Genomic DNA, 14,089 nt, shown 5'->3' with positions numbered 1-14,089 from the left:
ACTTTCAAAATAGTAAAGTTCCTAGATAACATTAATCGTTGGTGGAAACGTTTTGGTTATATGTTTTGTGCATCTAATTATAAAATTATCTTCCAATTAAATCCTTCCTCATTTATTCCGTGTCGTTATTTTGGAATGGAATAAACACGCAATCAAGCGAACAAACAACGAATAAATATATATTATTATATCTCGAATATAATTCTGTTCTATTTTGTTGCAAGACTAAAGACTCGTTCATCAGAATTCCCATTTAATTGAATAAACGAATATTTTCCATTCTGTAAAAGAAAAAAGAAAAAAAAAAGAATAACAATCAAAATAAAAACAAAAAAGAAGATAGATCCTCCTGTTATAAATTTTTAAATAATCCTCGATAGATTGTTCGTTCATTATTTTGCGAAGAGGAAACTTTGATCTTTCTTTTGTTTTATTTATTTGAAACGAGAAGTTTCGGATTTCCTCTAATTAATTTAATGGAAAATGGAAAGGAAGAAAATTGAAAAAAATATATATGTTGCTTTTTGGATCGGTAGTTCACTTTTATTCTTTTTCCTTTTGTTTTTTTTTCTTTTTTTTGGAAGTAAACAAAAATTATTGGAATTTTTTCGGATGTACTATGGACGAGGTTAACGCTTAACAAAAATAAAAGTTACTTTATTGTCAACTTTTGTACATTCACAAATATACACACATATATATATATACACACACACACATTATATATATACACCTATACTATGTATATATTAATCTATAAGTATGCCCGTTTTATGAATATTTGCATGTGTATATTTATATGTACGTAGTGTGTCGCATATCGGTTAGAATATTAGTGCGTGAAGCTGCAGGAAGTCCCTGTTACTGAATTTAACATCTCCAAATTGCATCCGGTGTCCGGATACAAATATCTCTTTTCTGCATATAAATACTACACTTGAGCATCAACGACGTTTTGCCGTGCACGTGGCACAACAAAACTCTTCTTCCTCCTTAATCTTCATTTATCCTTTCTCCTTTTGCATTTTACAGTACGAGGTATAAGCGTTTCGAAACGAGATAACAAATATAGAAGATGCGATGAAAGTGAAGGGACGTTAACTTTTCGACAATTTTCTTCGGTCTCCTTTAAATATTTCAATTATCATTTTTGGTTTCACACGAAACTTCATATTTGCTTTTTAAATATTTCTTGTTTTTCTGTTTTTTCTTTCTCCATATATCTTTTCTCCTTTTTCTTTTTCCTTTTTCCTTTCTCCCTTCGTTTTTTCACCGTGCTCGTTAAACCTTTACAATGTTGTGCATTATGCATTATAATAACACTTGGATGTAATGCACTCATATATCTGTACTCTTTTCATTCATATTTTATATTTTCGCTACAAAATTAATAGTTACTTTATATCCAGGAGTTAATGTTTACTAAGTATAAGTTATGGTATAATGTAGTGTAGAGAATAGTTAGCCACTGGCGTAATTTATTACCTTTTCTAATATATGTTAGATATAAGGTTTAGTACGGATATATTATTCTAAATTATATTTTATCATATTTACAATGATTTTCTTTTTCCGTTTATTTTTTCTTTTCTTTCTTTTTTTTTAAGACACGATTATAGTAAGTTAATGAATATTAAACATTTCATTATTAAACAATTCATTTTTATAAATTTTATATTAAACAGTTCATTTTTGAGAAAAAAGGAAAAGAAAAGAAACAGCAGATTAGAAAATTTACAAAAATTTTTTCACTTTTTCTTTCTTTTTTATATTCTTATTTTCTTTTATTTTTCGACGTTCGACGTTTGCGAAAAACGGAAAATAAGAAAAAGAATTCAATCTTTTCGCATGATCGTAAGAAACGACATAGCTTGAGAATTTGTCGATGAAATTTCGGTTTTATTTGTGATACAGACGAAATTTTATGTCATTTAATAACTGTCATATTTTATTAGATCTTTACGATGTTCGGTGCTTCGTATTTTGTAGTAAAGTCGATCGATATTGGACGGATGGTTCGTGAAAGGAAAACTGAGCCCGTCGGTATCGAGTGTGTCGTGTTACATTGGTCTTTTCATTATCAAATTAATTGCCATCATATTCGCTTTACAAGGATTTTCATTCATTTGCTTAACGTGCCGAACTAAACTCATAAGTACATTGCTTTTAGCATGATTGAATGATAAACAACGATGTATCTTTGATAAAAGAAAATTATTGTTAAAAGTATATTTATGTAAAAGGAAAAAGAAATGATAAGAAAAAACATTTTTTTCGATCTTAGAAAACAACGATGAGAATTCTTTCGTTCGATTTTCCGCAGTCATTTCGAAAAGGTTTCGCTGCTATCGAGCTACTCTCCTTAAAGTAGCTATCGCTTAGCGTCACCGATAGGACTTTTATCAGTGCCGCGTTCGAACTTACAGGAGTAGATTACTCGATCGTTCATGTGGAGAGAGAAAGACAGAGAAAGAGAGAGAGAGAGAGAGAGAGAGAGAGAGAGAGAGAGAGAGAGAGAGAGAGAGAGAAGGAAGAAAGGAAAAGAGATGGAGATAGAGATAGGTGCATAAAAAGTACCACCAATGAAGAGAAAGAGAGAGAGAGAGAGAGAGAGAGAGAGAGAGAGAGAGGAGAGAAATATAAAAAGAGAGAGATCGTTGGACTGTAAACTCTAGAGCCATTCGTGTTCCTTCTCCTGTTCGATTTCTCTGTTTGTCAGAAACGTCGAGATTCAACGTCGTTCGTATAAACGAAAAAATGTCCACTCTCGTATGAATTATGAAGCTGTCGTGTACAGGGAAAGAAAATTGGAAGTGAAGGTTGGTAGTTGTTGGTTCTATCTATGCATATCTCTATTTACGCATATTTGTGTATGTATGTGTGTGTGTGTGTGTGTGTGTGTATGTGGGAGTGTTCGTATAGGTGGATCCAGATTGCAGATGTTCAGAGATAACGTAGAACATTTTGGACGTTAGCGTCGTAACGTTTCTATTTTATCGCATTAATTCTCAGCGTTGCACGTTCGTGTTTCATAATACCGACGGTAACCATCCATCCGGTTGTTATCAGCCGTCCAATTTTATCGTGAACATTTTATGTTGAGTTTACAATGCCGTTAAGGCAACCGTATCGTGTTCGCGGACATTTATCGCAATGTCATCGATAAGTGAATAAGCTTCATGAGTCTTGTTTCATTTTACATGAATGAAAATCGAATTATCGATACTTCATTGTCGTAATTAAAAATTATTTTTATTAATCAATAATTCTGATCATCGTTGAAATATTGGATGGAAACGATCTAATCCCTTTTTCATTGTATCGCTTTATTATTTTTTTCTTTTTTTTTCATTTTGATAGAATGAACAATTACTGTCGAAGCAGTTGTTATATATTATTACTTTAGATCGATCACGTTGATAATATTCGAAGCATTCATTTTCTTGTAGTGGGATCTATACAAAGTTTCTTAAACGAGAGAGAATATCAGATACTCGAGGAGAATAGTGTAGGAATTAGATAATAGCTGTTGGAGAGTTTGGAGGCAAACGAAGATGTGGAAGCGACTACGAGTCAAGAGCGAATAGGTGAATTCCATGGCTGCAGATGACGGCAGTGCATTCGGAGACATCAAATTAGTTGACTGAGTCAATATATTTGTACGTGTGTATGTGAGAGAGAATATGGATACGTAACTCCGAGGATGAAATAAATTTCAATTTTAGAATCTCTTTCTGGTCTGTAATTATATATGCAAATTTAGAGAAAGCGTGCCTGGACATATGCAACACTCCATAATTAAACGTATAATTGTGATTACGATTGTCATTTATATGTAGGTAAAAATATTTTTTGTGCCCCTAATGATAGGCAACGTATTTACACATGCGTGCTATGAGAGGTTGCATAAATTACAGGGGCTTAACAAGTTAATACATTTTCTATTCGTATAAATGGTCACGAACTGTTAATTATTAATTATGTCGAATCGAGGATAGAAGGAATGATTTGATTTCTTATTTTTCGTTTTTTTTGTTTCTTGTATTTTTTTTTTTTAATATTTCTTTTTCAGAGGCAACGATATCGAAGCGATACGATATTAATCATTATGATGGTATTCGAGAACAAGCATAATGCAGAAAGGATCAAAAGGGTTTAACAACCATATGACGTCTCGATTGTAATGACAATAAACCGAATCGATATTGCGACGTTAATTACCGTTATCAGCGTATTTGCAGTTTCAATATGCGTTCGAGAGTGTGGCTATCGTAGAGTGCATAGACAGAGAGAGAGAGAGAGAGAGAGAGAGAGAGAGAGAGAGAGAGAGAGAAAGAGGAAAAGAAATGGTAACCCGTATTACTACTCTCGCAACAACCATTTTTTTCTTTCTTCTATTTTGTCTTTTTTTTATTATTTTTTTCTTCTTCGTTTTTTTAATTTCTACAGAGATAGGGGTATTCAATCGGACAACGTATTCGCAAATATCGCGCTATGGGATGATGGTTTTTAATTTATTTCGTGCGAATGCATATAGCTGAAAATAAATATATCTTCTTCCGCGTATTTGTTCCAGTGGTTGTATGTCGCTTGGTAGCGGCTTTCTCAATCGATGACAAAGAATAACCGATGCAATCCAATTGTCGATGCACTGTGTGTATATATATATATATATATATATATGCATGTACATATATACATATATATATATGTACATATATTGTATCTCTGTCGTTCGTCATAGATAGCAGGACAGATTTTATTTTCAATAATGAATGACGAGAACGTGACGTCGGTATATATATATGTACGAAGAATACAGAGCATACGCGAAACATCAATAACAACCAACAACAATAACAAGAAACGTCCCTATTTCATCGGGAAAAAGATCTTAATTTTTTATAAGTTTTGAAGTTAGGTGTGTTCATACACATATTTACATATATATGTATTTTTGGATTATTATTTCATTCTTTCGTCAGAAAATTAATTTTTACTTTAATATATATATATATATATATATATATATGTATATATATATATATGTATGTATGTATGCATGTATGTATATATACGATGGTTAATGTTAGTTAAGTATAAGTTATATCCATTATTAATTATATACTATTATACTTATCATTAATAAAATATAATTATCCCATAAGTTATACGCGTTAAAAAATTTTTACTTTCTTTTTTGCTTTTCCTCTCTCTCTCCCTTTTTTCTTCTGTTTTAAAACACGGGAAAGAATATCAGATTATAAAAAGATTAAATAATTTAAATAACAATCGCTATATCAATGTCTATAATTATACGTGACAATTTATCATTTGTTTTCGCGTTGTCGTCGATTTTCGAGAATAACGCTGGCAACCGATCTCTTCGGTTCATCGATTCTCTACTAGTAGGGATCGACGATGCGTAACGATCATGCGCTCTGTTTGTTGTTTGCGCCTTCGGTCAGAGGAGTTCGCAGTTTAGTTGAGAAGGAGACCTCGGTTTCGCTCGAGTTACGCTGTCGTTCGGGAAGAAATCACTTTCCCGACTACGTCTGCTTCTATGTTGAACTATCGATCTTATTTGGATCACTTTCCGGAAGGATAACGATGATCCCAGAGCTTGAAAGTGTATCGAAGTCGATTATTACTTCGAAAGAGAGAGAGAGAGAGAGAGAGAGAGAGAGAGAGAGAGAGAGAGAGAGAGAGAGAGAGAGAGAGAGAAAGAGATAGAGAGGAAGAGAGAGAGAGAGATAGAGAGATCACGTTCTAGTCGCCATCTTCGTTGAGATATATTTCCTGTACGTTTTGCGAGAGGAAACGTGAACGCAACGGTACGATTAATCAACGACGGGCATGAAAATATAAAGGATATATATATATATAGATATATATTGAAATAGAGAAAGAGATAAAAATAGAAAGAACAAGAAAGAAAGAGAACGCCGCTTGCAATATCAGTTTTAATCAAAGCGCATAGGAAATTTTTGGTGAAAATCCCGGTAAATGTATTCATTGACACTGCATTTGAAGCAGCATCCCGCGGTGGCTCATTAAATTTCCATAGTTTCTTCTATCGTCTCGAGCTCTTCTCTTCTCTCCTCTTTACCACTCTCCTTCCCCCTCACACCACATTTTTATCCATCGTTCATACTTTATTTCAACGTTCTTACCTTTCGTATCGAACGTTTTACGTTCGATAGCTTTGAAAGCTACTTTGCCACGTCAACGTTTAAGCGTCTAATGACGGTCGAAGTTAAGCGAGGAACGTTTAGACCGAGTGATCTTCTTTTTCTTCATTTTCTTCTTCTATTTCTTTGTCTGTGCTCTTACGCATTAGACGAGTACCCTGTATATCCGGAATTATACGAGTTTTCATCCTCTTTCTCTTTCTCCCTTTCTCTTTTTTATTTACTCTCTTTTTCTTTCTTTCTCTCTTTCTCTCTCTTTCTCCCTCTCTCTCTCTTTTTTGTTCTGTATTCTCCTACTCGTAACTGTGCACCGTCGCGTTCCAAAGACATTCTTTTTGCTGACCGGTGTGGCGAAGACACGCGAAAAGATTGAACGTGGTTGATGTCGGTCCGTAGGTTGGACCAATGGGAGAAGAGTTACCGTGTTCCATGACTCGAAGCGATAGCACTACTAGCCGTTGCTTAATGTCCCTCGTCCGATGGGAATCGTTATTTTCTACTTACCAGTGCATTCCACGTAGCAAGTATTAAGTACCGCTTTGACACCGACGAAATCTATCACAATGACTACTGACGCGTTCCTTCGTGAAATTCTTTCTATGTAACGCGCATAAGCATATATTGTTTTTTTTTTCTTCTTTTTCCTTTTACGCTTGTTTCAGTAGAGATGGATCATTTGATATATTCAAATGAAATACGTTTCTTGGTTGATATAATTAATTGTTGCACTCGCTCGGCGCGTATTTAACTGAAGATATTATTTTTATTCGTAGAAACGTGAATCTACGAACTCGTTAGAAAATATCCTATACATTTTTTCTTTCCTTCTTCTTCTTTTTTTTTTTTTTTTTTATTTAGCAGTAGGAGATCCAGCAAACAAACGTCACAAACGTGAGGTATTCGATCGGTCAAACACATCCGATGGAAACCGAATGATTTCACGTACAAGTGGTGCTTTCAACTTCCGGAAGGTTGCGGTACGCGAGGCTCGATAGCGAACTCGCCGATGTTGCAGTTGACTTCAGTGAGCTCTGTTTGTCGAGAACAAACTGCCACGAGTCCGCGCGATGACCAATCAAGCTAAACTTTTTAATTACGATCGTCCTTGTTTCGTGCACCAACGGGAGACGGATCAGCTTCGATGCATACAGACTATTTTATCCTCTCGATCTGTACTCGTTTAATCCAACGTATGTACATGTGACAGTATGTATCCTGCCTATTCAGATCATGAAAATTAAAAAGTTGTAACTTGTATATTATTTTGACATAAGTGAGATAAAAAAGAAAGGAAGGTTTATAAACTACCGTTCACACTCTCTATTTTCAAGGATTTTTATTTTTATCGTTAAACGGTAAAGGCAATAGGTCGAGTTGAATATATTGCGAATAAAAAAGTCCAGTTTGAGTATTCTCACAGAGACAGTGTTTTATTAAATTTTTGATGATTTTTATTATTTTTGACAACACAAAAGAACCTTTCAGGACAAAGTATTCACGGTTCGAAGATAGAGAGAGATAAAATTATATGGAAACGCTTTTTGCGCGAAATATATCTTTTTTAAATAAAACCGAATATTATTCTGTAAATACATTATACGGTCAAAGTAATATCTTTGAAATTTTCCCTTTCGAAGCAAGTAAATTTATATCGAACGATTGTTTCTCTACATCATGGAAGACAATAAAAATATCCCAATTTTATATTCTAATTAAATGGGATATCCTGTATATCCTGAAAAAAGAAAAAAGAAAAAAAAAGCAGAAAAGAAGAAGAAAAAAAGCATTCAACTCCAACTTTGGATTACAGTTATCAAAGTTAGTATTAAAGCCGATCATGTCGCCGTGAAATCATAAAAATATTTAACACATCATAAAAAAACTATAACGGCTCTATCATTTCTTCCCCTTTTCGATTTGCAAGGACGACGCGTTTAGTGGTCGTAGGAGCGGAGTGGCGATCGAGATGTGGTCGAAAAAGAGGAGATAAGTAGTAAACAGCAGTTTCGGTCGGACAGGAATAGCGCGACGGCGCGACGCTTCGGCGCAACTGGACGAATGAGTGTGGGAGGGAAGGAGAGTAAAAGAGAGAGAGAGAGAGAGAGAGAAAGAGAGAGAGAAAGCTATAGATAGGGAAAGAGTAAAAGAGAGAAAGAGAGAGTGCATGTACATGTTTGTGTGAGTAAGCGAGAGATAGAAAGAGGGAAAGAGAAAAAGAGAAAGAGTGTATATATGTGTGTTTGTCGAGAGCGAAAGAGAGAGAGAGAGAGAGAGAGAGAGGGCGAGAGTGAGTGGAAGAAAGAGGAGAGTAGGGCGGCGGGTTGAATCGAGGTTGCTATCGGGCAGCACAGTGAGTCGCGCGATCCGTTCATTCGGGCTCGCACGGCTCGCATCGTCGCAGCTCGGGTACGTGCTGCTGCTGCTACTACTGCTGCTGCTGTTGCTGCTGCTGTTGCTGCTGACGCTGACGCTGCCACTACCGCTGCTGCTCTTCTTCAAAGAGCTTCTTTGCCGAAGCACTACGTCTCACTCTGCTCGTCTTATTGCCTTTTTCTTGAACTTTTTCCCTTGTTTCTTTTTCTTTTTCTCCTTTACCTGTCTTCTCTTTATTTTTATTTCTCTTTCGTACTACGTGTTATTCAGAAAACGAGATTTCTCAATATGACGGTCAACTCGCCGTTAAGAATTCTTTTCCTCACGCATGGACGAGTGTTCTCCATTTAGGAAAGTGGACGGACATTACTTGAAAAGTTTCAATAAACGAATTCGTTAGACTCGTGTCGTTCTTGATCGTTTTTCAAATATGTGGTGTTCATGTTTAACACCTGGACGAGCAGTTTGAATGATCGGAAAGTGTATAACAATATTTGGAAACTTCATCGATAGTATGAAAGTCGATTAGTTGGTGTTTGTTCGATGTGATACGATATCTATAATTCATGTTGATATACGCATGGACCGAGTGTTCTTCAGATTACAAAGTGATTCTAACAATTCAGATTAACGAATTATCTACTTGGTTTTTCTTCTTTTTCTCCTTTTTTTTCTTTTTTCTGATAAGAACCATCGAGTGCGGTACGCTTTTGGATAAACTCGAAGAGGTTCGATTAGTTTGTTTTCCCGCTCAGAGGCGGGAGCCGTGCATCGAAGAGGCTAACGAAGAAGCGACAGGCAGCGATACACTTCGTGCGTGTGCGTGTGCGTGTTGATCTGTATGTGTGTGAGCGCGCGCGCGACTATCTGCTCATAGCTTTGCTCACAGTGTCTTATTAGTGCACTTTCCACTCTCTCTCTCTCTCTCTCTCTCTCTCTCTCTCTCTCTCCCTCTCTCTCTCTTACTTCTCTGTCTGTCTCTATCTCTGTCTGTCTGTCTGTCTCTCTCTTTCTCTCGCTCTCTCTTTCAACAGTGTCGCTCGGATTTTCAGTGATGTAGCTGTGTTATTCGTCGGCTGTTTGCAACTTCTCGAATTTCGTGCAGCACGAGTTCGCGATATGAATTACTTTTGAAAATTTGACCTGGTACAAACTTTTATCCGATTAACGAGTTTATCTACGGTCAGAGAATTTAACGAAGTTTAAGTTTTTAAGGTGGAGAATGGACATCGAGATGATCGGTGTATGTTGGTGCTCGTTGTTGATAATAACGTTGATAATGTATTGATAATATTGCACGATAACGAATCAAATTCGCGGGATGATTCGCGGTTTCGTTATTATCTGATACATAGAAAAGCCAACAACGAGCTATTGGGATATTTACGTTAACGTCATTCGCGGTCCTATCGGTGTACCGTATCCTTCGTGTGTGTGCGGTGTGATCGGTGTGACGGGGCACGTGGCCAATATGACTCTCAAAGGTCACATTATCGTTAGCGATATTTAGACCGTTGGATCTAATGGGCCAACGTTTAACAGGCTATAGCCAGCTAACGTGCGTCCATTTAATAAACACACCCAGTTCGTATGCGTCTGTTGCACAACACAGGATCGGGTTACTACGGTGTTCATCCCTTTCATCCTCATCGTTGCAAAGTTCGTCGTTGATCATTCCCGCACATGGTACCACCATCCATTCGCTGCTCATTCGTTTCTGTCTCCATCGGTCTTCCGTGGAAGTGCCGTGAAATACGAAGAAGCATGAACTCGAGCAGAATGTTCACTTCTCTGGGACCAACTAATTCGCATCCCGCCATTGATGATTACAGCGAGTTAGTCGATTTAAGAGGTCGACTGTGCGACGAATATTTTGGATTAAAATTAAAGGGATTTCTCACGAAGACAGTGTATGTACGTGCAGTGCCAGATGTTAGTTAAGTGATATTTGTGCCGAGAGATAGAGAGAAATATATACACACACACATTATATATATATATACATATATATATATACACACACACACATACTCAATACACATAGAATAACGTGTATACTGTATCAGTGTGTCGAGGACAGTCGGATCTTCCTCGTAATTTCCGTGTCCCTGGTCAGCCCTAATCTGGTTTCGGCGTTATTTGCTAAAGGGGGAATGAAGGACAATACGTAGGGACTGGCCCTTCTCGTTTTGGAGATGTGCCGCTATCTACTGCACACCACCCTCGCCCTCCCCCTCGTACTCTTGGCGATTCATGCGATCACCGTTGTACGAGCTGGCGAACAAGGTAACTATTATTGACGTGAATGATGCGAACCAAAATAAGACCGATGTCTTCCTTTCCATTTTCTTCTTATTCACCGTCATTTCTTGATCTCTTATATACCCATGTTCCTTCACTTTATCGGTGTATCACTTGATGTCCCTTAAGATAGCTATTCTTGGTCCCTTCGAGCTGTCCCAGGTTATCCCAAGAGGTTCCTATCCCATATTCTTTTTGAAATATGACTTTTCTCTTCCATACGAATTCGTTTTACTTATTCGGATTTTCTCATCACGTGTCTTTAGTAAAGAAAGTGCACTCTTTCATGTACGTACACATGTATACATACATTAGCAATGATTCACCTAACGAATCCTCGTTAGCTCGAACTCTTGGAACCCATGAATTCACGTGAGTTAACACGAGTAGAAGAACCAGTACCGGTTTCTTTCTCGCCAATTCCCATGCATTAGCCTTTACCGTTCTTCTCGTCCAAGCTTTTACGAGTTTTCGTGAAAGCTAGCAGAGTTTTCTGAAAGCCTTGATTCTTCTTTCAAACCACGTATTTTTATTTTTAGTTAGGATCACCTTCTCATCGTTCGACGTTCAACTACATAGTGAAACGTTTCGATATTGATCGGACAATATCGGGAATGTTCGATATTGGATTTCATTATGAAATAACATCAAGGCATTTTATCGACAGAAAAATATCTTAGGAATTCATTTTTTCGTGTTGCTTTTCTATTTACTCTATTATAATTTTTATATTTATTGCCAGCCAGGGATAACCGCAATTCGCGACGGTCCAGTCCTTTGTAATGAAGCAGTTGATTCGTTTTATTTATTAATCGCCACTGGGTGTAAAGAAAGAGAGAGAGAGAGAAAGAGAGAACTAATAATAAAGTACGCGTTGTGAGTGTTGATTAACTGCAAACTTTTTATATGTAATACAAATGCTTTGTTTCATAGGTTAAAATGAAAAGCGGTAAAATATCGTATATTTGAAAGAATAGATAAAACTTACATTTCTATCGTATTTTCAGCATGTGGTTTTTATAGTTTTTCGTTTAAAAAGAGATTTGCTTATTCTTTTTATCATTCGAAAGAAGAACAAAATGAAGCTTATAGAGTTTCAGTACGTACATTTGATATTGGAAAATATGGTGAGATAAATCGTATTTTAAGGGAAAATGGAGAGAGAGAGAGAGAGAGAGAGAGAGAGAGAGAGAGAGAGAGAGAATAGAATATAATAGAATTTGTTTACATATATATACACTAAAAAGTTCTTCTTTATCGTAAATAATGTAAAAAAGAAAACAAAATATAATTCGCAAGAAGAAAATATAAAAAATAATTCTCTCATAAGAAAACGAAAAGAAAAAGAAAAAACAAACTTTAAAATTCTCTACGGTTTTTTACCGACAAAGAATTAATGAAGGCCCATCGTGAAGTCGCTGAAGTGAAGTAACTCTTAAGAAATTTATGAACTATAGCGTATTTTACTATCGAACATTTTTTATATATTTTGCATTTTATATAATACTCTCTCTCTCTCTCTCTCTCTCTCTCTATAACATATATACAGAATGATTTTTTAATTACAACGATGCGATGAACTTAAAGCTGGAGGAAAGTTTTATAAATTTTCCCACGATCTTTCTAGTCAAATATTTTCTATATTCTCTTTTGTAATTTATACGATAACACGTTGTAAGTTCAATATTCGTTTACATATTCGAGATATCGAAGAGATAATCGAAACTTATGCATATATTTGTTGTTGAGATTAGAGACGTGCAAACTTTTCCTCAGACGAGAAATAATCGTCTTCTGAAGCCTTCTGTCCAGATTGAAAGAACGATCGAGAAATTATTTGTCGATGTACCATATATTTTGACAAAGTCTTTGTTCGTTATCAAATATTTTCATCAGTTTTTCGTCGTCAGTAATAAATGTCAAAGCTTATTGCCTGTTTCCATTTGAAACGGTAAAGTTCAAAGAAAAATATGAAACACGTTTATAGCAAATGTTGTACAAATAATGTAATTTTGAAATCGAAACAAAACCCAAATGTTACTCGGTACATATTGCTACTTTACGGAGAAAATGTTTTTTGCAGGTTGTTGAAAATGTTTTGCAATATGCAGCAACAAGAGCTGATAAAAAGTTGCTCATGAGGAATAGGGTGGTGAAGGGAGAGGGGACAATGTTTCTTTAGGGATATATTTGCAATAAAATATTATTCCATTCGATTGTAATGATTCGAGTATGTTTATTTCTCAAGTGTTATCAGACGTTTTCATTCAAACGAACGATACGCCTACACATTCGTCATATAAAAAGAAAACATAGTAACGACAGTAAACGATTTCTGAGAGTACTGGTACGATACGAATGAAAATCGTTCCGTAATAAAAAAAAACAAAACAAAAAGTGTTGATAAGAGACAATTGATTCCAAAAATTAATTTCGTATTTTCTGGCTTGGATAATGTGCTCGATCGACTTTTCTTTTTTCTTTCGTTCAAGATGTATAAATCTCTTTTTTCTTTTTCATGAATACCTTCAGATTTATCTCGAGTTCGATGTTCTTCTGGTCACTTTTTACTATCTAACCATCGTCATCATTTGTGCATTACGTAAGAGACAATAGAATCCTTTGTTCTTGATCCTCCCAATAGAGCAGAGCTTCTACCTCCTTCTCCATCGTCAACATTGTCGTTTGCCTTCCTTTGAACATCTCGCAGCGGTAAAGTTTGAACGAGATGTTAACTTTATCAGGGGTATTCCAAGTTGAGAACACGAAACTATGCTCCCATGAGAAAGAGAGAGAGAGAGAGAGAGAGAGAGAGAGAGAGAAGAGGAGAGAGAGAGAGAGAGAGAGAGAGAGAGAGAGAGAGAGAGAGAGTGCAGAATTTTTTCTTCTACACCGTCAAGCATATTTAATTTCCATTATACTTTTTTCTTGCTATCTATGATTCTCAAAGATTTTCCTTGGAACAGTTCCAGACATCTTATTTAGAAATCTCCTCAGTTAGAAAGTAACAAAAAATAGAAACGAGACAGACTCTACTTACACTTAGCATTTTTTATTCTATTCATCTAGCAGATACGTAGCTTCGAGGATAATTCTGACACCTATATTATATATATATATATATATATATTCTTAACAGTGCAAAAGTTAGTTATTTCATTTAAAAAGGCTCGGGAACCTACTAAATTTTAGAAGAAGTTTCCTGTGAGAATAATAGAAATTAA

The 14,089-nt window shown here is 35.8% G+C and overlaps 1 protein-coding gene across 5 annotated transcripts in view; it reads left to right on the top strand.

Annotated features, from left to right (window-relative positions):
- Positions 1–8,463: 8,463 nt before the first annotated feature.
- LOC127062856 (alkaline phosphatase-like) overlaps positions 8,464–14,089 on the top strand; it is a 123,047-nt gene continuing 117,421 nt past the window's right edge. The window contains exons 1-2 of one of the 5 annotated variants that reach the window (XM_050991778.1): positions 8,464–9,377; positions 9,617–10,850. In XM_050991778.1, the coding sequence (XP_050847735.1) occupies positions 10,760–10,850 (91 nt within the window). In that variant the 5' untranslated portion in view covers positions 8,464–9,377; positions 9,617–10,759. Of the gene's footprint in view, positions 9,404–9,616; positions 10,851–14,089 lie in introns of all 5 variants that reach the window. The other 4 variants (XM_050991777.1, XM_050991776.1, XM_050991775.1 and 1 more) reach the window with 4 other exon arrangements.

Source organism: Vespula vulgaris, chromosome 3 (assembly GCF_905475345.1).
Source record: "Vespula vulgaris chromosome 3, iyVesVulg1.1, whole genome shotgun sequence".
NCBI classification, from domain to species: Eukaryota; Metazoa; Arthropoda; class Insecta; order Hymenoptera; family Vespidae; genus Vespula; species Vespula vulgaris.
Note: the sequence above shows the minus strand (reverse complement) of the source record. Positions and strands in the feature narration are given on the sequence as shown.